Source organism: Branchiostoma lanceolatum, chromosome 9 (assembly GCF_035083965.1).
Source record: "Branchiostoma lanceolatum isolate klBraLanc5 chromosome 9, klBraLanc5.hap2, whole genome shotgun sequence".
In the NCBI taxonomy this organism is placed as follows: Eukaryota; Metazoa; Chordata; class Leptocardii; order Amphioxiformes; family Branchiostomatidae; genus Branchiostoma; species Branchiostoma lanceolatum.
The window spans coordinates 8,200,989-8,226,475 of record NC_089730.1 but is presented as its reverse complement, the minus strand read 5'-3'; the positions used below and the strand labels follow the sequence as shown (position 1 = coordinate 8,226,475).

General features: G+C 38.8%; 1 protein-coding gene across 2 annotated transcripts in view; it reads right to left on the bottom strand.

The window, feature by feature from the left end:
- LOC136441502 (neural proliferation differentiation and control protein 1-like) overlaps positions 1-25,487 on the bottom strand; it is a 62,309-nt gene that overhangs the window by 16,292 nt on the left and 20,530 nt on the right. For both annotated transcript variants that reach the window (XM_066437828.1, XM_066437829.1), the window contains 3 exons: positions 13,257-13,346; positions 10,789-10,938; positions 10,270-10,336 (listed from right to left, as the gene is read on the bottom strand). In XM_066437828.1, the coding sequence (XP_066293925.1) occupies positions 10,270-10,336; positions 10,789-10,938; positions 13,257-13,346 (307 nt within the window). The remainder of the gene's footprint in view (positions 1-10,269; positions 10,337-10,788; positions 10,939-13,256; positions 13,347-25,487) is intronic.

Genomic DNA, 25,487 nt, shown 5'->3' with positions numbered 1-25,487 from the left:
TGCATAAACAACATCTGGATAAATGCCATGTTTGTTTAACTAAAAGTTTGCAGTTCTATTTTATGTGGGGTCAATATCCTATTGATTACATTGAGTCATCGTTTACATCAATTTAGTGGGTCCTTAAAAGGGCTTTTGTTCGATTATTTTCCTTACTAATTGAATATCATTCCAGACTCATAATTTGACGATCATCCTTTCGATAGTTTCACATGAATAAACAAAGCACACACTGAACTTGAGCAATATTTTAGTCATAATTTCATCTTTCTGTGAAGATACAGAGTATTACACCAGCACACATGAGAATAGGACATACATAAATCCCATTCATTCTAGTTTCTTGAATATTTGTACAAATTGTACTTGAGAAATTATGGATAAAACACTAGTGTTAGGAAAAGGACATCAATCAGAAAATGCGATTGAACAAAGCTATCTGCAATGTCAAGAAAAAATATTGAATAAATTATTGTATCATAGGGAAATACAGACTCTTGAAATGTGTTATAGCCAGGTTGTTTCAATATTGTGATATTGTAGAAACAACATCTTAGATTAACATGTACAACAGTCCCAGTGTTACGTTTTGGACATCACTAGAAAACTGTCCAAGTACCGTCTCTGCCAGGATCAATAATGGGTAGAAGTGGACACAAAATGGCTTTTCATGAGGCAGTCTCCGTTTGAAACACTTGGCTAGCCATCAACTATATCTCACCGCGAATGCATAACGTCTGTTTTTGTCTAGGTTCTGAAGATAACATCACTATAGGTTGTTATATACATAAATCTTGTCACACAGATACATCCTCAGATGTGCCTTGCTATAAAAGAGCAGTAAATATTCTTCCTTCCTCGGGCAAAACCCGGCAAGATTTATGGTGGTCTTTAGATGTCTTCCCGTTAGGACGGTTTTGTCAATACATGGAATCCCTCGCCGGGAAAGTGTCATGTGCTCCTGGCTAGCTTTGATGTGCTCGTCAATGTTTCGTGCCCTTTATGACTTGGGGTCATACTTTTTATGGTCATGATAATTCTTCATGAATTTTCCTCATATGTACTATGTCATGAAAATATTCCTCTTTGAAAACAAAAGAATTCTTTCTCAAAAACTAGATGACTAAGTCTTTGATATAACGTGCCTACATGAAAATGTTGACGAAATTGCCTTATGACATGGTGACAACAAAGTCACATCTTGTGGTAGTTGACATCTATACATGAATTCTCCTAGTGTCTCCTATGAGTAAAATATTCCTGTGCAAAAATATTCCTTTAAAAAAACACTTATTTCTCAAATATACAAGAAAATGTTCCTGTTGAAATTGCCTTATGACATGGTTACAACAATGCTGCGTCTTGTGGTAGGTGACAATTGTATACTCACAGTGACGGTTTCTCGTCTGAAAAGCTCTCGTACGGATGTGACCGATGCCTGAACATCACCATACAGTCCCGGAACAAGTCCACAATGCAGATACACGGGCAGCAAACATACTGCCTGAGGGGCATATCCTCGTAAAGGTCCTCTGCTTTCTGTAGGAAGGCGTCCATGCTAGCTGGTTTGATGCGGTTCCCTTGATGAGATCTCGTGCGGTAGAATGGTACAAAACGTTCAAGCCTGAAGTGTGGTGGCTTAGTCTCTGATGAATGTACTACTGTGGTTCATCCGTTTGCTCTATCCCGACATAATCTCCCCACCACGACAGCTGGTGTTGATGATACGGTGAAAAAGCACTCTGCTCCAAACAACTGATAGCACCAAGGCAACCCAGGCAGAAGAGCTGGCAAATGTCAACCTCACCTTGGATAATGGTACAGAAAATATCACAGCTACATGAACGGGTTCTCTGCGTTTACAGTTTCCTGTTGTTGTGCCGAAAATCAGGAGCCACGAATAACGTGAATTAGCGTCACCGACACGTGCCGAAGAACAAGAGACTCTTCAAACCTGACAGATATGCAGATACTGACAATTGTCCAATTATCTCATGCAGCTAACGGCTATTCCTGTCGACGTACAACAAAAGAAGCAGCCAGATCTGGTATAAAAATAGCCCTGAAAAAGCGAGCTCGTCTTACAAAAAGAAAATTATGAATTTAAAGCAATCGCCTGGGAGAATGGAAAACACAGGGACCGAGTTCTGTTCCGCCCGTGCCTACCGCTTCCTTCCCGTACATGGAAATGTGACAGAACACAGAGATGTGATTTAATGTAATGCTTACATGTACGGGGATGCCCCATTACTGCCTCATGAGTAGAGGAGGCTGTAGTGTACACACTGCATCAAAACAATTGCAAGGCAGGAAACACTAAATAATATATATCATCACTAAGCTCACATGCATGAATAGACACAAAAATTGCTTTGAATCATCATAACAAATATAGTGTGTACATGTCAATTCTGCAGTCATCCCACGTATAACATATAACGATCCATCCCTACTGAGCTTCTCTCTGATTGGACACCATGTTGGATCAATTCCTTCATAATGAGGAGCACAGGTGGGCATGCCCATTGTGTTGCATGGGGAGGGTAACAAGGCTATGTTTTGCATGATGCACACCAATAAGCCATGAACCATTCATGTGTACAGTCATATTCTAATTGCACAAATCCCTGTAACAGATTAGGAGAAAAAACATGCCATTCTAAACACCACAGAAATGGTTGATTTTCGAGAGATTCTGAGGGCTTCTGCACCATTGAATCAAAGAGTAGTGTCAATTTTATCATCCCCTTTCACTCCTGTCTGTTTTCTTATAAAATATTCATACAGGATCTATATTCATTGGCTAGCACTCTATTGAAACATTTGTAATCTTTACAGGGATTTCAATAAAGGATCATAAAAGAATCTAGATTAACCTCGTTTTCTCATAAACCTTTCTGCTGCAAACCACAGTGATAGAATCTTGCAAAATCTACAACTCAACCAATTACGCACGCTTCGATTTTCATTTTGACTGTGTTTGTGTAGAATTCAAAATGCAGTATTTGCCAGGCTGTGTCTCTGGAACATGATGGGGTTTTAAGTTTTAAGGAACAACGTGCATCTAATAATAGACTGACAGTTGTCCAATTACCACAAGAGCATTGTCCAAAATGTAGGAAATGAAGCCCTGAACAGGTGTAAAATGCGGAGAGCCAGCCCTACTGATACCTAATCATAGGATCAGCATAAGCCTTGGTGGGTGTCTTAAGTGGTAACCTATAAACTAAGAAGTAGGGCTCTCCATAACAACCACATCTCGACTCGAACAAACATTACTCTTCATGTAATCCATGACAAAATCTTTATAGCACAGCCTTTTATAGATGGTGTATTAATTCTGTATAATAAAATGGGATCACTTATACATGTATAGCTACAAACTACTAATAACAAAGCCAACAACTATTCTTACTGGACTCATCCTGTCTAAATTATATGTATACTGCAACTATTCAAAGTTGACATCATGTTTTAATAAATCTACAACTCAACTAATTACGCACACTTCAATTTTTGACCGCTGCAAATGAGTAGAATTCGAAATGCAGTATTCCCAAGGCTGTGTCTCTGGAATATGATGGGGCTCTAAGGAACAACCTTTGTCTAATGATAGACTGACAGACGTCTGATTACCACAAGAAGATTGTCCAAAATCTAGGAAACGAAGCCCTGAATAGGTGTAAAATGCGGACAGCCAGCCCTACTGATACCTAATCATAGGATCAGCATAAGCCTTGGTGGGTGTCAAAAGTGGTAACCTATAAACTAAGAAGTAGGGCTCTCCATAACAACCACATCTCGACTCGAACAAACATTACTCTTCATTTAATCCATGGCAAAATCTTTTTAACACAGCCTTTTACAAATGGTCTGTGAGTCAGTATAATAAAATGGGATCACTTATAGCTACAAAGTACTATTGATAACAAGGCCAACAACTAATCTAAGCTTACTGGATTCATCCTGTCTAATGTATAAGTATATTACATCTATTAATAGTTGACATAATGTTTGAAGAACATTGGATGATGTAAGTTGTTTCAAATATCTTTTATATATTATAGTCATGAAAACAAAACACACAGTTTCCATGACATGGCCACTGTAGAATACACCTTACACTAGATCTCTATCACCTTTAGCCCTTTCCAAGTTTGATCAATACAAATGCGTTGATCCAAAAGACAATGTCAGCAGAGAAACTGTTATTACATGTACATGTATTTGAAATTTCATATAAGAATGCTATTGACCAAGAACAATGACCATCAATCGTGAGCATAATACCTAATATCCATTTGACAAGCATATGATATCATGATGAGCTCCACTACATGTACATTCTTTATTTCCACCTTACAAAATATTTGAAAGCTTTACAATGAGATGACCAAATTCACTCAAACTTAATGTCCAATATGTAGACCACAAAGATTATGACAAAATACTATGCATTTGGACCTGAAACCATGGAAACAAACTGTAAAGAAGTCAACAGTGAAATGGAATTTCTGCGCTTCAAGACCCTAATTTGATAAACAGGATGTACATGTTTATGCATGAACAGAAGTCCCATTGCCAGCTGATCCCTGCAGTTTGAGTTTCAATGGGTATGTGACATAAGCATCAGGATTGACGTCATGGTAGTACAGACTGGGATTTAACAACACAAACAGGCGTGAAATAAATGTATGGACCCGGCATACAGGGGTCTGATCCATGAACTTACAGGGGGACAGGAAGAGGGATTTTATGATTCGTCCTCAAAAGACATAGTGAAAGAACAAAACACAGTTGTTGAAAACAGTATAGGACAGGGCTGAAAAACGCGAGCTGTGGTGAAGCCACATTGCACTACATGTATAGCTAGAACAAAAAAGCATTCCGTCTCGAGCATTCCATTTGAGTTTCGCATGCTATACTGTTTAACCAGGTACAGTATAACAACCTACGTACATACATGTATTTAATCTCAGAGAGAAAAAAAGGATTTATAAATGGCGTGTTCCAATTTCGGTCATTTTATTAAAGAGGAAGCTTACAAATTTTCCTGGGAATATATTACATGTATGTTTCCACTTTGATTTCTTTCTACACTAATAGCGTCTCTTACTGACTTTCTAAACTTGATGTATTTGTCCTCATCAGAATATCTAAATTCTTCTTTGATTTTCTGTTGTAACTACCCCCTCCCACCATTCTATTTTGGCTGTGACATATGGTCTATAGGTCAGATGCTGCTCTAAACATTAAGACAAGATTGCCTAAAACTACCACTTGACGCAAGAGCGCAGCTGTTGTAAAGTGAAAAAGTCTTAAAGGCTTAACATGAGCTGGTATACAATGTTTCAGTGACGCACCATGGTGTAACAATACATTAAAAGGTCTTAGGGATTGGCCACAGAAGGGACCACAGTTAACTGATGCACACCCAAGAGTGTTCTGAAAACTGCCTAGTTACAGTACATCTGACAAGAAATGGCATCAAGTTCTTCAGATTTTCAATCTACATGCAATCATTATCACACCATGCAGGCTGAAAGACCACTGAGTGACAGAAAAATTGGACAGATCGCTGAACAAATTGCATGGATAAAGAATCATCCTTTCTTACTGTTTGTGCATTTTGTTGTCTTTTCTATCATCAAAACAGTTTAATAATCAAAGGGTCACACAAATGCAACAGTTGCTCAGCGATTGACGTCTAGTGAGGGAGCCTGTTGATGTTTACCTGAAGTGAAGGGTTCATTATAAGGATACATTTAAACTGACATGACCTTTCAGTCCATTAAGGTAACAAGATATGCAATAGACAGCATGGAATAATAATAGAGAAAGTGGGAGTAATTCTTAACTACAAGATTGTGGCTGAAAAGACATGATTTTTCTCTTTTGTAAAGAATTTTCTAAGACTTTGTCCTGATGCAAAATGCAACATGTTTTTGGTGGCTAATATAATTCACATGTGTTTTACACTTTTGGAACAAATTGCAAGCGGTGCCCTTATGCTTAGGTACAATGTACATGACTGTGTGGGGGGATGTTTCTTCACTTTTTAAAATCTATTTCAAGCCTTGTCCCTGTCCTACCGTAATTCAAAAGAAACTGAACAGTTACATGTTTTTTGTTTTTGTTTTACAACATATTTTTCTCACATGGGAAAGGGTTTCTTCCTTTGTCCTAATTCCTAAGTACATGTAGATATGTGCATTGACTGAGAGGCACATGTTTTCCTGTTTTTGCAATCCACCTTTAATGTGTCTCCTAACTGAGAATAATGTAATGTTAATGATGACATAATCCTGTAGTCAATGAGAATGTGTATTCTGTTCAATATGTGCTGACAGGTAATTTTCTGAAATTGGCCAGCTTCTGCTGTTGAGCTCCACTGGGTCATTCTAGGCAAGGTTTTTGCACCTGAGGTCTCGACTAGTTACTTGAAAAATTACCAATGTTATAAACATAGAGGTAATTATTGGTCGATCCAACATTTCCAGAAGGACAATTTTCTTGCCAAAACAATTAGGGTGCATGTAGGTTCTATCATTAACACACTATGTACAGAGCGCATGATCAGCTAATTCTTATCAGTTTTTTTACCAACATAGGTGTCTTAGACACCATTTGCATATGTTGATTAATTTCTTTAAACAGAAACAATTGTGATACTCTGCCATTAGTATGACCAAACATTTCTTGACAGTGTCCAGTATAATTTTTCAAACTAAAGGAAATAGCACTTCTAATTAGAGACTAATGTTGTCTGTTACGTTGGACTCTCTTAGAGGATCCATCCAGTTCTTTGATTCAATTTGTGTAATGTAGATTGCTTTCTGAGTGATGAATACTGTTCATCAGATTGTATTTCCTCGCTATTCCCACTCAGGAAAGACATTTCAATGGTTTCACCCACTCAGAATCTCTTTGACCAACCAACATCCTACCATATAACTGAAATGTCGATAAGTGCATCACTTGGATTAATCACGTTTACATCCTGTTTCCTGTTGTTTGTAGTACGGAGGAAGCAAAAATGGGCGCACTTTGAAACCCGATACAAGTGTTACAACAAATAAACAGAAGACATCACAGATAAAACAGAAAAGAAACCAGAAATTATGACAGACTGAATCTTTCTATGCTTAAAAGGCACTCTTCTTTGAAAGCTGAAACTAATATTAGGCAGGTTTTCTCTGCAAACCACAACTACAACGACTTCAGCACCAAGGACATGAACACCTTTTGTTGTTCACATGACTACAGAACTGTCATTCTTGTTTCTTTCACTGTAACTTTATGTTCACTCTTTCCACAGTCACCTCTGTACCGTGAGCTTATCATCAAAATCATATGGAGGAGAACAGTGTCAGACGACCTGGCATCCAGCCGAGAACATGGTGCAGAACAGACCCAGATGGAAAGAAAAAGTCACGGCCTTAAGTCTCACCATGAAAGAAAAGAATGAGTAAGCATTTGTATCTATATAGCCGGTATAACTGCCCTTTAGTGTAAACACCAGCTTCTTCAACTACTTACTTCTTCAGAAATTTTTTTCAAAATCAACATAGCAGCACATCTGACATGGCACGCAATGTAACGTTAGACAGTGCTGAAGTGCATGGACTTTTTACATATTAATAGATTAAAAAGCAAAACAGCATTACTTCAACGAACAAAACTAAACAAGACTTGCTTCACTTATTTCATCGTAAGTAAAGCATGAGCAGAATAATGAACACTGTAGGAGCCCTACAAATTTACACACTCTGATTGCTTCACTTTGAGATTGCAATCTTTGAAGGACTCTTGCAGTGGCCTGGAAATGAGTTGGGTGCACGGAAATTGCAATGTCTCCTCAAGCCTGGGAGCAAACTCATTTTCCTAACAAGTGAATTGCTTTCATCTTTTGCCCTGTGACGTTCTGATTGAAAGCGATTCATCTTAATACTGTGGTCCTAGTCTGTGGCTGTTTCCAGAAAAATACAACAGGGAGGCAACACTCACAACCACTACACTTCTGTACAAGGGTACTTTCCTAATGATTCGATGCAGCTTGTGAATAGAAATTATTCCCACTTGTTCTGTATTACACAAGCGCACTCATTTCCATGGTCTCATAAACACTCCTAATGACCACCCACTGTACATGTAGAAGAATACCCGAAATCAAGTTTTTATCACCTAGCACCCACGTAACCATATCAAGGCCAATATATCAAAGGATGAATCTATGTAATTATGTAGTGCATATCTGTCTGAATGAACAAAATGCCTGGCATGTAGTTTACTCTCAAAGGGAATCATTACCGATATCACGAGAATTTTGATTAGCATCGCCTCATGCCAGGCCCACTCCTTGTGTATATCAAGCAACGACCCTGGCATTTTGGCCTTTACCTGCTTCTCACTGCATTAATGCTGGTCATCAGCCAATCATGTCAATCATGTCACCAGCCAATCACGTCACCAGCCAATCACGTCACCACCAACTGTTATAAGGCAATGTGATTGGCTGGTAACTTTCCCTCTTCTAATAGGAGGGGGAGTATCTGATTGGCTGACAGCTGGCCAGTGCTGATACAGCAAGGGATAGATTACAAGCTGCTACGCCAGGGTTATTGCTTGAGACTCACAAGTGTCAGGCCTGGCATGAGGGGGTGGTTAATTTGATTAGTATCTATTGCAGGTCAGTGACCTTTCATACAAAGTGTACATCTAAATGCACGAATAAAGGAGATATAAAAGCAGTATAAACAAATCAATCAGCAACAACAAAAATAGCCATATAAGGACTGGTAAGATGAAAGTGGCTTGTGATCTTTAAGATGGAAGCGTGTGGTCTATAAGTGTAAGTTACTTACCTGCGGTAATTTTCGAAAATATGATTAGGCACCACTAGATATGATAATAGGGGTAGACCTCACGTGAGTTTTCATATTAAAGAGCTGAAGGCAACAGCATCAAATTTCCTGTAGGGTACCACACTGTTTGATTGATGTTTGATTGAATCTGTGATGCATAATTACTTGTCTTGGGAACGATTTCAAACATCAAAGATTTCTGGATGATTGAATTAGTTCAAGGAATGGAAAACAGCAGCATAAGAAATGACAAAGACTGCTTCAACTTGATAACAGTAATACACAACGTACTAAAATGGCAATAAAAGGACTGACATTGGACTCTTCATTAGAGAGTAGGAGATGAGGAAGAACAAAATCATAGATGAAGACAATTTTCAACCACCGTTCAAGTGTTTCCTTCCAAATTATATTCATGTTTTACATCCGTGTCAAAAGGTTACAAAATTTATATTTTAATTGAAGCTATGACAATCAATTGGAGAGACTTAACATCATGTACGTACGTACATGTAGTTGCATGCAAGTACATGTACATAAACTGATGCACAGACATTGCATGGCAAATATAAGAATAATTCGCAAGGCAAAAAATGATGTTTTCTACTTTTGTGTCATTGTTTAAATATAACACAAAGATTTTTTTTTTGCATTCATTTTTGCTTTTCAACATTTGCTTCAATTTTTCGGTCTAGAATCATGCCCTACAGCAAGCAAGTCTCAATCACAAAGAAAATTTATCAAACTAAAAATCATGAGAAACAACCCTTGGCTCACCTCTGGTGGTTTAAAAGCATTATTCTTGAACGACAGACTTAAAGATGAATACAAGGAAGAATACGAGGAAGTTGTAGGAAGACAGGACAATGAGGAGGAAGAAGCACTGGTGGCGCCCTCTGGGGACAAAGGACAGTATTGCAGGTACAGTGATCATGTGCATGTATACAAAATGTATGTAGGAAGTGGATGGAAAATCATGCTCATGTTTTGATGTACAATCATGATGTATATAAAACTGAATGACTGCGTGTACAAATAAAAAATGAAAACAAAATGTTTGGGGAATATCTTCTGCACATGTACACGAGGATGTACAAATATACAGCTGTACATATACGTATGTGATCTAGTTCATCATATGATGCAAATCATTTCTGGTATCATTGAAGATGGCCTGGAAAAAATTCTCTTCTTGCCATCAAGCCTTATTAAAATGAGTCACGATTTCAGTAGGGTGCACCAGGAATGACCAGGCTATGAGGAAATGTTTGCACTACTTTTTTTCTGTCCGTAGTTCATACTACAAAACTTCCCCTTCGAGAGGATCATCAAACATTCCCTCATTCATAGTTTCCATCAATGTATGTGAGATTGGTACATGTAAGTCAATGTTAACTGTACTTACTTCCACCAGCAGTATCCTGCTATCCCCAGTCCGATGACACCCAGTACACTGCAACCCACCACAATGGCTGAGAAAAAGGTGAAAAACACATTTTGGTTATGGTAATGGTACCCATAAAAATATCTACTTTTCTAGAGATTAAAGTTCTGAAAGGAACAAAATACTACCATACTCCACAGGTTGTATGAAGTATCAAATAGAGTATAGAACAAGACCTACCACTTGCCAAATATCATCATAATCTAACCAGACTTTCTGAAGTTATGCTGACTACCTATATCCGGAAACACAGACAGACACACACACAGACAGAAACACAGAAGGACAGATAACCACATACAATACCTGACTATTTTCATGGACGTAACAAGACAAGCTTGGTAGCCCTTAAAAGGAATTTTTGTAACATCACTTACTGTCTACACATTTCAATTGTGTGGTCAGATATTGCTTCGGAATCTTTCTATGATGATGAAGTTTTCAGCTTTTTACACATTGTCAAACTCTTAGGGTACTTACCCAGGAAGAGGATGTCGTTGATGCCATGTGCGTACTGAGTTGCTGCAGGAGGAGTGTTTTTCTGGGGCTTGGCCTGAGGGCTGGAGCCTTGTTGTTCTCTCTGAGTCGTCGTCTGCTCTCCTCTCAACTCTTCAACATGGTTGTTTCCTTCTACAGAATAGAACACACACAAGAAGCACACAATTAGAAAAGTATCACTGTACCATAGGAGAGACACCTATCAAGTCATGATTGTACTGCAGTGCTGCCGGACATCTGAAATTGTGCTACCACAGAAGAGACATCTATCTCATTATAATTTATATTGAATTGCATAGCCTCTAGTCTCAAGTATAAAGGTCTACTAAACATGCATCACCCCAAATGCAACTGTAGCAGGTACTAGTTAGAACCATGTGCATGTATAACATGGATGGCAACTACTGTAAATGCAATTAAGTTCACTGGGATTTAATTTCGCGGTGGAGAGAAAATGGAGAGTTCGCGGTTGTTTCAAGTTTAAAACAATAATAGCACTACAGTCCCATAATGGAAACACTGTTTGCGGTACTTTTAAGTTTGCGGCAAATAGTTCACTGCGAAAACTGCGAACATAAAACCACAGTGAACATTTCTGCATTTTACAGTTATGAGATAGAATATTATTAGATCCCTGTAGCTCATGTTTGTGACTGTAACCATCAGGCTTCCCTAGTAATTAAATTAGCATGGCTATTTAGTCATGGACCGTAATAGTAATTATTAACATGTACATGTACATTGTATGAAGAGCTGAAGGTCATACAATGACTTATGGAATTTGTAGGAATACCGGCATTACTTTATACATTGTACTTTCAACATTTAGTTTTAGATTGATAGAGCTAATTTTGGGGAGTTGTTAGGGCTTTATTCACCGTTGGTCACTTTTCAGAACTAAAGGTATTAATTACATTGGTTGGGAGAAATTTAAGAAATACTTGAAATGCCAAATATACCAAAACAATATCATTGATGAAATTACATATCATTTCCATAAATGAACCGTTGTAATTGGGAACAGTTTTGGCAAAATACTATTAGTACTATTGGCACTTTTTGCGAAGAAGTTTTTTAACATAAATTTAAAAGGTAACTAAGGTTTAATTTGGATTCAATCAACTGGCAAGAAGAAATGATCTATTTATACAACCAGTATTTCATTGGAAAAAGAGAATGAGAACGAACTCATGGAGGTGTATCCAAGCTGACATGCAATTACCGGTGAAATGATGTTAGATTTCGGCTTTCCGATGCTGTTACTTATGGTAGGAATAAGTCTACACTTTTTCCAGGAAATTTGTAAATTTGATATTCATTGCCTTTCAGCTCAAACCCTAGGAACAGATCATAGGCGACAGTATGTCAGGATGAGTCTGTACTTTTCCTTGCATGGGTTTAAAACCATTTAGGAATGTCATGTTGGGGAGGAAAACAAGTTTTGCATTATCAGGCCACACCAATTTTATTTGTTGCTTTATGGATTTTTTCAGAAAAAATATTATTGGAGCGACAGGGCGAAAAAAAAATGAAATAAAATTTTCTGCAAATAGTCTGGGGTGAAGATAAGGATTTACATAACATAAAGGATAAGAGGATTATTCAAGTTCCAGCTTTGTATGGCTCATTTTATGCAATGCACCCCTTTCTTTGATCTAGTACTATAATTTCAGTAACAAAATTACCTTTTGCTATGTAAGATATAAATTGATATTGAGAAATAGTTGTAATAAATGAAAAACCTTAACTTATGATAACATGTGACCACACTTTTTAGGTATACGTGCAGGCCCTTGTAATCTATTTTGGTGGCTCTTGAATTTTACAACTGAAAAAATCGTGAGTAAAAATTTGTGCATGGGAATAGTGACCCAATTTTTTTTTTTTTTCAAAATGGGAAAAACAGGAGATGCTATTCCGAGAAGGTGTGGCCTTTATCTTATATTTTCCCCTAAATCATGTGCAAAATACCAGCACTCCACATCACTGCATAATGTCTTCCTTTTCATTGCTCTTATCAAGGAAGGCGATAAATGTCGCCCTCATTATAGTGAGGTGCAGCAAATCCACTTCAATATGTCTCCTCCAATTTCTTATCATTGTCTCTGAAGGAAAGGATATTGTCCCAGGGGACAGCCTGAATGTTACACATATTAGGGCCTTACACACATGCGCTCCTATATGCAATAGAACGCCCACGCAGAATTGTACGCGGTCCGATGGTACATGTACCAATAATACAAGAGGGACAATTTCAGAACCTGGCATTTGCAAAGGGTGATCATCAACATTCTACTAGATGTTTTGCGTCACGATATACTGATCATGCGTCACTGTCTTCTCATGATGGGATAATTTGCATACTTAAGAAGCCACTTTAAAAAAGTATGTAGCACAATAGTCCACACCACACATGCGTTACTGTATGTTGAACACGTGCCCGTTCTTACCGTCATATTTTCCAGCTGTCGTCTGCTGTTCGTTCAGGAGCTTGTCCGTGATCACGTCGATGTCTGGAAGAACGTTTCTCTCTCCCTGATCTGTGGAAACATAAGAGGGACACTCCTGTCAAAACTTTGTGATTGGACCAAAAAAAGCTTGTATCTTGAAATAGTATTTCATGCAAGTCTTAAACACTGAATATCACATAATGCTACTGCCTTACAAAATTGGGTAATAAATCACATACTTTTGATCCTTTCACCAACAATACCAAGGAATGATCCTCATTCATACATAATGGCGTCTGATTCCTTCATCTCAAAGTTAATCATTTATCTTATAACTATAAGGCTAATTTCAGCATCTCAAGGTTCATATATTATATGATAATCTATACCACCCAAATACATATATCCTTGAACGTACAGGAATACCATAATCAACTCCTTGACAGCACTCTCAATTAAGTGTTCTTTTCATTGTAAAAAAAGCAATGTAGTTTATAAAACATTAACAGAGTACAGCACCATTTGATGCTATAGTATATTGACAGATTACACAGACTTGACAGATACAGGTAGACTTTAATAATGGTGCGTATCCCTCTATTTATCACAATGCCATCTCATGGCAATACAACACACAAAACGTCTGGTTCGAATCAATATTAGCCATTGCAGCAGTACAGATTTACTTTTTTTAATGAACACATTCTGCTCATGCCTTTGTAGCTGTCTCCTCCCAGAACACAATGAGAACTTTATTGCCCAGAACATTCATACACATGTACCAATGCCTTAGTGTGTCTCCACGTATATTCCAGCTGTGTAGGCGTAATCCCAAGCTATTGTGCGGCCATGAAACCTCCAGAAAACAAGTCTCTGAAAGATCCTTTGTTCACGTTCGGTTTCCTAGGCGACCATTGCGGTGAGCTGATAAACTTTCCATCACGAACACACATGCTGAGTGGGCGCACACCATGGCGACAATGGCTCGCGGTCCGTCAGCCAACACAGAAACAACAGTGACAGGCGGGATCTATTGATATTAACGATAAGCACATTCTACAATGGATAACCGCTCGTTAGGCAGCCATTTTGAAAGTCAGTTTGTGACTTGGGTCAAGAGAGCCACCTGCAGATGAAACATAGTCCTTGTAATCATGATAGTTTACGATTTTCAGCTCTTGTGCTAAACCGAGCTCGTTAGCAAAAATACTGGAATAGCTTGTTAGAATAAATCATGATATCCCACAGGATAACAGATCATGATCATGTCCATTTATCAACCATATGATTGTGTTCAACATATTACTACTGTGCCAAACGTTGATGTATATTTTGGGAGCCATCCAGAAAGCCCAAAGCGAACAGAAACCTAAAAAGAGACAGCACGTTCAATCATTCCTTGAAGGCACTTTCCTTAACTTAATCACACCCTCTCATCTCTTCATAAATGAATCTCCATGCATTTGTGTACAATCGGATTCAGGCATGTTGATCACTAGTAATAAGTTACTGCGTCATGAAGGAAATTGAGTCAGTCCATTTTAAGCTAGATAAGACTTAAGGCCAGATCTTCTTTGCCTACCGATTGGCACCGTGAGGTGTTTTTGTCCTCTTAAAAGGACTCAGTGGTTTTTATAGGACTGTAGAAAGCTGTTTTGAATTACATAATTTTACTTCTTATCAAGGTAAAACTAAAAATATCACCTACATTTACATTGCTCATGCACACAATTGCAAGCTTAAGTTGTCTGCTGGATGGCATTCAGATACATGTAGTCATTACTTACTCTCCAAGCAGAGGAGGGGTTCCGGCAGGTTTTTGACGTGTTTTAGGCGTTTTTGTCAGCCTTTCTACTTTTTCATTTTTTTTTTGTCTCTATAAACCCAACCTCTGCCGGCACTGACCTTGGGGCGGGGCAAACCTATTTACTTCCATTGAAGAAAGGTGGCAGTACTCCTCCCCGAGAACCATTAGATTATCATTAGTGGTAACAATTTTATTGCGCCGGATTATCACACATCCGGCAAGTGTAGCGGCTTTCACGGGGCCGCGCCGGTCCCCCGCTGACTGCCCTATTCATGCGACAAGCTGATCTCACGCCGGCATGAACATTGATAGCATCATAACGTAAATTTCCATTGGATACCTCACAAGAAAATTGAGAAAATACACTAGTGCATGAACAAGGCATATAAATAGATGTGTATTGCGTATCAACTTGAATCGCATCAATTATGCAATTATATCAGGAATCGTTATTAAATGAATTACAAACGAGAACATGTACCTTACGTTTACATGCGGTTAACGCATGCCTCCGCTCGCTGTGTTCAGATTGGAAGAGAAGTTTTCAACAACAACAGCGAAATTGGTGATGAAGCTCTACTAACAGAGGCTTGAAAATTCCCAAATGGCACCAGAGGATAGTACAGTTTTTTGTGTGATTCGGTCTTTGATGGTTCTTTTATGGTAAAAGAGTTCAGTCACGATAGGCAAATCATTTGCTGACGGACATCGTAGCGATCTTCCAACATGGCGCCCCGTGATTGTTTTGCATACACATGTGGGTGGTTTAGATTCTTTTATGAGATTCTACGATTTCCTCACACTACAACATTGCATTTCCGCAGTGATATTTTCGGGCTGTACTTTGTCTTCTGGTACGGCGGTCAAAATCGGTCTGGATCGGAGTTGAGCATTGCGGATTGGAAAGATGGAAACCCCGGCCCAATGTTTTTCGCTGCACGCTGAGATGATCTTAGTTATTTCATACGAAAGTAAGTGCAATTAGCCAAAGGATACGAGAAGCGTAAGAACATTACGTAAAGAACATAGCATGACAAGTAATGCCACGACCGTTGGACCAAGGATTAGGTCCTTGCATGGTTTGACTAGGCCGGAAGTTCTGTGGCGCAGGGGGAGGGAATCCCGTGCCTGGCCGGGCACGCTTCGCACCTACTTATAAAACGCTTGTAATGTGTTGCAGCGATTAGTTTTATTAGGCTTTGATCAGTCCGTCTGCCGGCAGAGGTTGGGTTTATAGAGACAAAAAAAAATGAAAAAGTAGAAAGGCCGACAAAAACGCCTAAAACACGTCAAAAACCTGCCGGAACCCCTCCTCTGCTTGGAGAGTAGTCATTACTTAGAGATCTGTCCTGAAAACCATTTCCTGTTGCTTCTATGTATATTGGGGTAAATGATGGAAGATAGGGTGGAGTGGAGAAAGCTTTCAAGTTTGGTTAGAGCGAGAGCTCGACCAAAGTAAAGTAAGTTATGTACATTGTAGCGCCAGTGGTTTTACAATAAAATGTCAAAGGCTGCCACATATAAGTCTTCTTGCTAATATTAGACAGTCAGTGCCATCTAAACTTTTCAATGGGTAAAAAATTCAGAGTTACGAATGATTTCGTGTAGCGTCTTCTTTCCCCTCACACAGTGTATTAAGTGGGTCTTGATTGGAAATGGCAACTTGTTAAAGCTAGCCCTTCACACTACCGAGTTATCAGATGAATATGATTAAGCTGCCACAAGTTTCCCTGTCAGTGAGTCACATTATGCTTGCACAAAAGTGTTATGTGATGGATTCCATCTGGACAGTTGTCGCTTGCAGATCTGCATCATGTTCGGAGTCTTCAAATACTTTCTCCCATTCAAGGCGCCTTTTGTACCTTTTAAATTTGATGTCTAGCTAAAAAGGTTTTCACACTCCTTATCAAAGTATGGCTAAAATGTTTGACTTTGAGGGCCTGGTTTTCAACTTGCAAACTGTTTCATGCATTAACATCTATGGATTTGTTGCTCTACAAACAATTCCTGTCGTCTTTTGATTTTTGTACGTATGATATCTTGTAAGAGAAAGCTCTTTACACCTTTCTTTAGTTCCACTGAAAAAAAGTGTTAACGGTCGTCGGAAGTTTCCCTTCTCGTCTTTTGAATTTTGTATGTATGATATCTTGTAAGAGAAAGCTCTTTACACCTTTCTTTAGTTCCACTGAAAGAAAGTGTTAACGGTTGTTGGAAGTTTCCCTTCTTGACACAAACCGTACCATTTGATGGATCGCATCGGGATAGTTCCCACTCACAGAGCCACCCATGACGTGTTATCTGTCCCCTGGCGCAGTACTTGTGGATTTGATGGATACGATAGCAAAGTCAAAAGCTCTTCACACTACTTTATCATGGTCCGCCACGCATCACCCTTGCTCACAGAAAACCAGAATCCCATTAAGATGGTTGTCGCTTACAGATTAGCTCCAACAAAAATTTCCTCTTTCCTTGACACAAACAGATGTTTTGATGGGTTAAGGCTAAAGGCCCGATCAGTTTCCTTGTATGATTGCAAACTGAAGGCATTCTTATTAATCAGGATAGTCATGCACATCATCAGCGTATGTCTTCAGAATTCAGCAGTTTTGTTAACGTTACAGAAAAGGCTGTCTTATTAAATCCTTGTTGGCAGTTGGTTCTGTCACAGCCTGCTTGAAACTTCTGTGATATCAAAATCACATGACGCCCAACGATGGATGTGACCGCACAACTTTTTAAAAATTATTATTGGGTTTTGCCAGGGGCTGAATTGCGAGGAGTGCACAATTGGCAATTTACATTGTATTGATGGACTAGTGATCACCTCCGACTACCTGGCCATTGTGGCCATTTTTTGGCTATGCCTTAGCTTTATCTCTAACCCAAGCATGATTAAGAATCCTGTCTCTGCAATAGAGACGCCTGACCTGTCTACTGACTATTTTCTTCAGAGGCCCTTGAGTGTTCATTGCAGACAGATTTGACTGTATGTCCCTTGACAAGGCTAATGTAGCAACCCTCACAGGAGAATGGACCATTAAACAAAACCACTTTACAACTTAATGTGCTGAAACAGGGAAAGCTAGTATGACATAATGCATGACTTGTGCGTCATAGCATTGAAAGTCGTTGTCAGGCACACGGTCTTGTACAAACTTCCAACTTTACGCAAACAACTCAGAAGTGATTCTTTTCTCGCTTAGTGGCCTGTAAAGGCTGACTTCCGTGGACCAAACCAGAAGCCAAACCCTACCATAAAGAGTCCACGTCAACATGTTATCAAAACAGGAGGATGAAAGAATGGCTGTGAGTGTGAGCACATTTTAGACTCACATGCATAAGTCCTTGACATTAAAATTTGTCCCAAGCAAACACAATAAAAAACCACACCATATAGTCATTACATACTTTCCACCTTAGGTCTACATACACGTCAAGATGAATGTAACAGACTGAGTGTGGTTCAAACTTCAAGTGTCACTTACTGACCAGTCTAACTGGTGCAGACATTCTCATGAGTATAAACATACAAAGTTGACACTCAGCCACATGTAAATTGTGCTCCAAAATCCACCAGAGTTTTGTTTAAGTTTTTCAACATGATGGTAGGAAACATAATTGAGTTCAAAGTATGTTGGGAGCAAAGGTTGCTCGTGCTTGATGCCCATATTGAGAAAGATAACCCTTTCACTCTTTTATCATTTTGCCACAGTCCTATCAGAAGTAAAATCTCCTACCAGGAGTTGTGAAGACTCAAAACAAATTGAATATAACCTGAGTAATTTTGTTACCTAGAAGCTTAAAAGCAAACAGGTGACAGGCATATTTTCGATCCTATGTAACTGTTTGATGATAATTATCACAACACACTTTCCTGCTGGTAGGTTCTCAACACCTGAGGCCTTAAGGCTTCTAAAAAAGCACATCTAAGACATTTTAGCTTACCTTGTGAGGCTGGCGCCTGGCAGTGTACACTCACCAAACATAAGAAAAAGGAGAGACTCCCTAAAATTTTGAAAATCATCGTTCTAAAGGCTTTTTACGATCGATTTTCAGCCGAGTGGTGTGTGTGGCTCTTACACCGACCCGGACGTTGCCATTGTGCAAACAGTTTACGTTGACTGTTGAGTGTACTGCGACGTAGGGCTAAGTAGGCATGGTCAATACAGTCAATGTTTTACATCATCTTACCACCACCTTTCAATAGCTCCTGACAAAAATCGTGCTCAGAACAGACCACGGAACTGGATGAGTAACTAGAAGGGCCCAATCAGCGCTCAACAGCAAGAGATTGACAAGTGTAACACCAGAAAAAATGCATTTATAATACTACGGGTTAAACAATGGAGTAGGGTTTAAAATACTCAGAACGAAGAGGCAACAAGACCTTTTAGACTTTAACTGTATGGTTGCCAAAGACGTAATGTACATGTACATTGTAGCCCACGGTTGATCTGTTAACATCATCTGTTTTTGTTACTAATAGGTTTCATCAGAATGTACATATACATGAACTGAGTGTTACAATAATCGTATGCATTACAGTAATGCATGTTCTTTTGTGATTTTATGTAAGCTTGCAGCTTAAAGAAATCTAAATGATGTGCATTTTTTACAGCCTTGATGTTCAAAGGGGCTTCAGAACCTTTGGTGTCTTCAGTTCAATGATGGCTGTAATCAGATACCTCCCCTTCTAGCTAGTGATTAGTCCTGTGATATAGAACTCCGGCCACACGGGGGGGACCGTTAGAGGAGTTTGTTATGCAAAACGTCATGTTTGAACTTTTGGGATAGAAGGAATAATAATTACCTTCGCCGAGAAGGTTATGCAGAGGGTAGCGTTTGTATGTATGTGTGTATGTATGTAATGTACAGCAGGCTTGGATGGATTGTCTTGATATTTGGTAGGTGGGTAGGTCTTGATGAGACTAGAAAATGATTAGATTTTGGGTCCCCTAGCGGCTTGTTATGGTACTGCAGCGGAACTTCCTGTTTTGATATCTCGTGTTCTGGACATGCTATGGAATTGATTTTTGAGTGGTAGATAGCTCTTTGGACAGAGAGTAAGTGTTATGGGTTTGGGCCCCCTAGCGGCATTTTTGGAACTGCAGGAGCAGGTTTTGCATCTGACTTTGAAAGGGAATAACTCAAGAAGGGATTGATGGATGGCAATGATTTTTGGTAAGTAGATAGCTTGAGTGATGATGAACATGATTAGATACTTTTTATGCAAATCAGTATCTAATTTGCATAATTAATGAGGAAAGTTTATACATCCGCCAAATTCCATGATAGGACTCTGAAACATGTGACATATGTAAGTGAGGAAGAGAGAAATATTAATTGATATGAACTATGTAATTGAAGACCTCATTTGCATAATTAATGAGAAAATACTATAACTCAAGATGGCCTTGATGGATGGTCATGATTTTTGGTATGTCGATAGCTTGTGTGATGCTTAGAATGATTGGCCGATAATTATGCAAATCAGATTCTAATTTGCATAATTAATGAGGCAACTTTAAAAATCTGCTTTGTGCCATGATATGACTATTCAAATTGTAACTGAGGAAGAGAGGAATGTTGAAGATAGAAAATATGCAAATGTGGGCCTAATTTGCATACTTAAATGAGAAACTACTATAATTCCATACTGGTAAATGACGGAAATTTCATGCATTTAATACTTTTTTTGTGGCATCGGGAATCTATGTGAATGTGAACATCGTTGAATCAAATTATGCTGATAAGGGCCTCATTTGCATAATTGATGATCAATATTAGCATCACCTTCTTCATACTTTGTTAAGCTCATACTTTGGACATGTCATATTTTAAGACAATCGACTGGTATGATTTATGATTGATGAGAAACACTCCTTATACGTCAGTCACAATGGTTAAAATCATTTGGCGAAGGTATGAGGTCCTGGAACTCTAGTTGCTTATGCGGCCTCATAACCTGGGAGAAAAGGCCTCTGGTAACAGCTGTGGGCAATGACATCATAGCATGGCCCCAGAACATGTGTTATAACTGTTAGATCTTCTATGCCCCCTGACTATGTATAGTGGACTTTGTATCACAAACAACATTACTTGGCTTCCATGTATATGTAGATATATTTGTGAGCTGAGAAATTCTACAGTAGCTGGGATTATGGCGGTCACCAGAATATGTACTGTAAATCCATTTAATATTGCAGTCAGTAATGTTAACGGTTGGAGGAAAGTGAGAAGTGGGTGACTGCATTGAACTTCAACAGTAGGGACAAAGTTCTTGCCTCAGCAGGAAGAGTGGTCAGATATTTGCGACGATGAAATTCTAGCGGTTGACTTAGTGACCATGAAAGTCGCCAACTTGAAGATTAAGTTACCGTAAACAAATCAAGAATTACAGTACGATGACCATTTGTAACCCGCCTCATGGTGTAACACACCAAGCTGCATATCCAGACAGATTTATTTGATCCACACGCACAAGAGGGACCCCTACTCTTTTCGATAAGCGTGGTGGGTTCTTTTACGTGCTCGAGGTGTGGCTCTCGTCAAACACGAGACCTCCGTTTAACGTCCTATCTGAGGGACCTTTATGGGCAGGAAAACATTTTAAGAGTCATACGGCACGACACGTGCAGCGAGCATAATGACGCATATGATCAACATCTACATGACAGTATGCCAAATCATGATCAAGTACTAACAAGGCCATGCAGGATCAACGGTCTATTCACGTAGCAATGATGGTACATAAGTAGGACGCCCACGTTATTTTAGCGCCAATTTGCCTGTACTTACAGGTGTTATGTTGCTCATTACTGTACTATTACATTGTGCGTAGGTGCTATCATTATATGTCTTTTTAGGGTGTGATCAAATTTCTGATTGGGAGCAATCATCCAAACTGTCCTTTATACACAATTGTAGTTAGAGGCAGGATGTTCAAACTAGCACTGATGACGGGAAGCGAAAATTATATAAACCTCTTTGAACGAAAAAAAAATGCTTTTTTGTATTAAGTTAGTATATCATTTTTAAGATTATGATAAAAAATTACAAAAGATTACTTGAGGTTCCAAAACATGATAATTTTCAAAACTTTTCCCTTGACAGATGGCTGATTACAAAGTTGCACAGTGTACTCACATAAACTTGACAGTAAGGATATTCTTAAATCAAGGGCAAAATAATCTTATTAACAACCAAACGGTCCGCCCAAAGATATTTTTATACGTATCAAAGATACAGCCTCAAAATAGTTTAAATACCATGGCCATAACCTTTTCTTGACATCACATGCACAGCATGATTGTATATCTATCATTATACATCTCACATCTCACCGAATCTCACGTAATGCGCGAAGGGATAGCCTAATTGCTCCGAAAAACAAGCCCACTCCCACGAAGGAATGTTTTATGAAATCATGGTAATTCCTGTGCCAGCCAGTTTCCTGAAGTAGGTCTCCTGCAGTAATGCAGTTAAGCTGTAAATCTTCGCTCATAGGGATTGGAGCGGAGACGCTCTGACGTTTTTCAGACATGTTATTGGCAATCTCAACTGACAGAAGAAGTCATCAAAGCTTCCTTCAACTTTCTTAAATGAGAGTTAATATTTCGTTGGTAGCACTGTCCAGATTTATGTATTATGTTCCCATCCTTGATTGATGCTATGGCTCAAATAGTAAATATGAAGGAATATGTGAAGACATGCAAACAGTCCATAACATCCTTGTTTGCCTTGCTGGCAAAATTTCGAATTCACTGCTGCAATGATATTGGGTTAATAGCCTCTACTTTAAAATCAATACTTGCTGTCTAATCTAGATAAAAATGTGGGCAAAGTAAAGATGTCCTTTCAAGTTTTAATGAACACAAATCAATACATCATACTATAGAACTATTCAACTAAATCAAGACATACACCTGAAAGAACAGAGCCTTAATTTGTGGAAGGGTGTGTAAGTAGGTTCCGCAGTACTAGTGTTTTATTTTATCAGCACAATGCATGCAGTTAAGCATTGGAAATAAGGGTGGGAGGCGGAAGACTTAATAATCATTGCGGTGTAATGATTCCACAGTAGAGAGGACACTGTAAAACCGCAATCATTAAGCCACCACAAATATTTCACAATCAACGGTATTAAACATTGACACAGCTTGGCAAAACTTTTCTTAAACGAATGGTCTACATTTGAATGCTTCTGATAATGATACTCCCAAGTCTCTTTCAACTTTAAAAGACTCTACCTGCGGCTAAGACTCCCATCCATCTTAGTCTAGTTCAGTGTAGCTACAATCCTTTATAAAAAGCCTAAAAAGGGTACAAAGCTTAGGATCACCAAGGGTATCCCTCAGTGAAAGATATACAATGACAGGTAGTCAATCACTGTCTGCTCAGCTAGGGTTTTGATGCCACGACAAGTTATCTTGTGAAGTCAGTACTGGTTCGTGCCTCCCTTAGGCTGAAGTTGAAGAAGTATTTGCTGCATTCTAAAGGAAGATTATACTTATAGGTACCAACTAAGTATGTACTGACAGTTCAAGTGAATCCCAAAATCTGTTGGGAATTTGAAGTTTTCCTTGCATATGAAATTTAAAACTTATCCAACTTAAAACATGTGGAAAACAGACATTGCTACCTCCTTGGGAAGACGAAAGCTACATCAGACGATAACCTGCTGATATTGAGTGCTAACCCCATAACTAATATAAACTTAGCAGGTTGAAGGTTAATACTTCATTTTTTGTACAAGAGATCTGGGATCATTGCCAATTGTATGTATGTGTATCTTATGGGACCAAGTTACTGTAAATGCAGAGATGTTTGCGGTGGTATTAAGTTTGTGGTGAACTCTTAACTGTGAACTTGGAACCACCGCGAAAAGCCGCTCCATTGTGTGACTGTAGCTCTACTATTCTTCCAAATGCAAACTCAAAACCACCGCGAACACTCCATTTTCTCCCTACTGCAAAATTAAATCCCTGCGAACATTTCTGCATTTACAGTACATGACAAATTTACCTGTACTTCGCGGAGTGAAGTATTGTGTTTGGCTTGTGTGTGTGTGTGTGTGTGTGTGTGTGTGTGTGTGTGTGTGTGTGTGTGAGACTGTGTATTTGAGGCTGTGTGTATGTGTGTGTGTGTGTGTGTATTTGTGTCTGTGTTTCTGCAAATCCCAACAAGACACAATACAGCATTGCTAATAGTATACATGTACATCCTCGATGCTGCTATTACTGTCTGTGATTTGAAATGACTAGCATCTTCTTAGCCAAGAATAATAGCTAATAAATGATGAGTGGTTCAAATTTTTCCTTCAACACAGAGAAGATTACCAAGATTGATCCCTGATCAACAACGGTGCATTTCTGCAGATCCAGGGTATTGTATTCATTTAAAGTGGTGTAGATTTAAAGCGTTGGCTCTCATTTAAGAATCCTATCTCACAGTTCATCATCAAGACAAATAGTTTAGATCAGAGAGATAATGTTGGTTATTAAAGTCTGGAAATTGGACTAAAGGAACCCTGCTAAGCCTGCAGGCAGAATAATGCCTGCTTAATACCATACAATTTATTTTAGGCAGAGAAGCAAAATTGTAGACGAAGGGTCATAAAACAGTTGATTATAGGCTCCTGCCACCCAAACAGTTATTTTTTTTTGCTTGTGAAAAGTTTGTCTAACAATCTACACAGTAAAGGTACATTTGCATCAAAATTCTCCTCAAGAAACGAGCTGTATTGCACCAATCATTTGTTTTGTTTGTTTGTGTGTGTGTGCGTGTGTGTGAGTGAGGGAGAGAGAGAGAGATAGATAGATAGAGAGAGATAGAAAGAGAGATAGAAAGAGAGAGAGAGAGAGAGAGAGAGGGAGAGAGAGAGTTGTTTCTAAAACCTATTGGTAAAAGAATGCAAAAACTGAAATCTTACAACTGAAAAACAGCATTTTAAGATCAACATGTCCCTGGTGCTGAAACGACGGTGGTTAGACACCTGACATTAAACCCAACACTGGCTTTCCAAAGCAGATGACACTTCAATTTATAATACAGTAGATTCCGCATATCTGTATAGCCCATTTGTCAGCGCAAATTATACGACTCTCCGAACTATACGACTGTCCGAACTAGCGATATTGACGTCCCGAAGGAGGGGGGGGCGAATAGGATGTTGAGCAAGACACACAAACACACTAACGATATCGCAACTATATTTTGCAAAATTTTAATCAAAATACAATCCAACCTTTTTGTCGATCTTAGCGTCACCATATTGGATTAAATACGCGATCTATTTTGTTCAGATAAGCCCGAACTGCGTGGGAAACTCTTGCCACATAAAAAACTCCCGCCGCATGTTGATCACGTGAAATCTTACAGTCAACCAATCAGAGCACAGTTTTCATGACGTAAACCAATCAGCG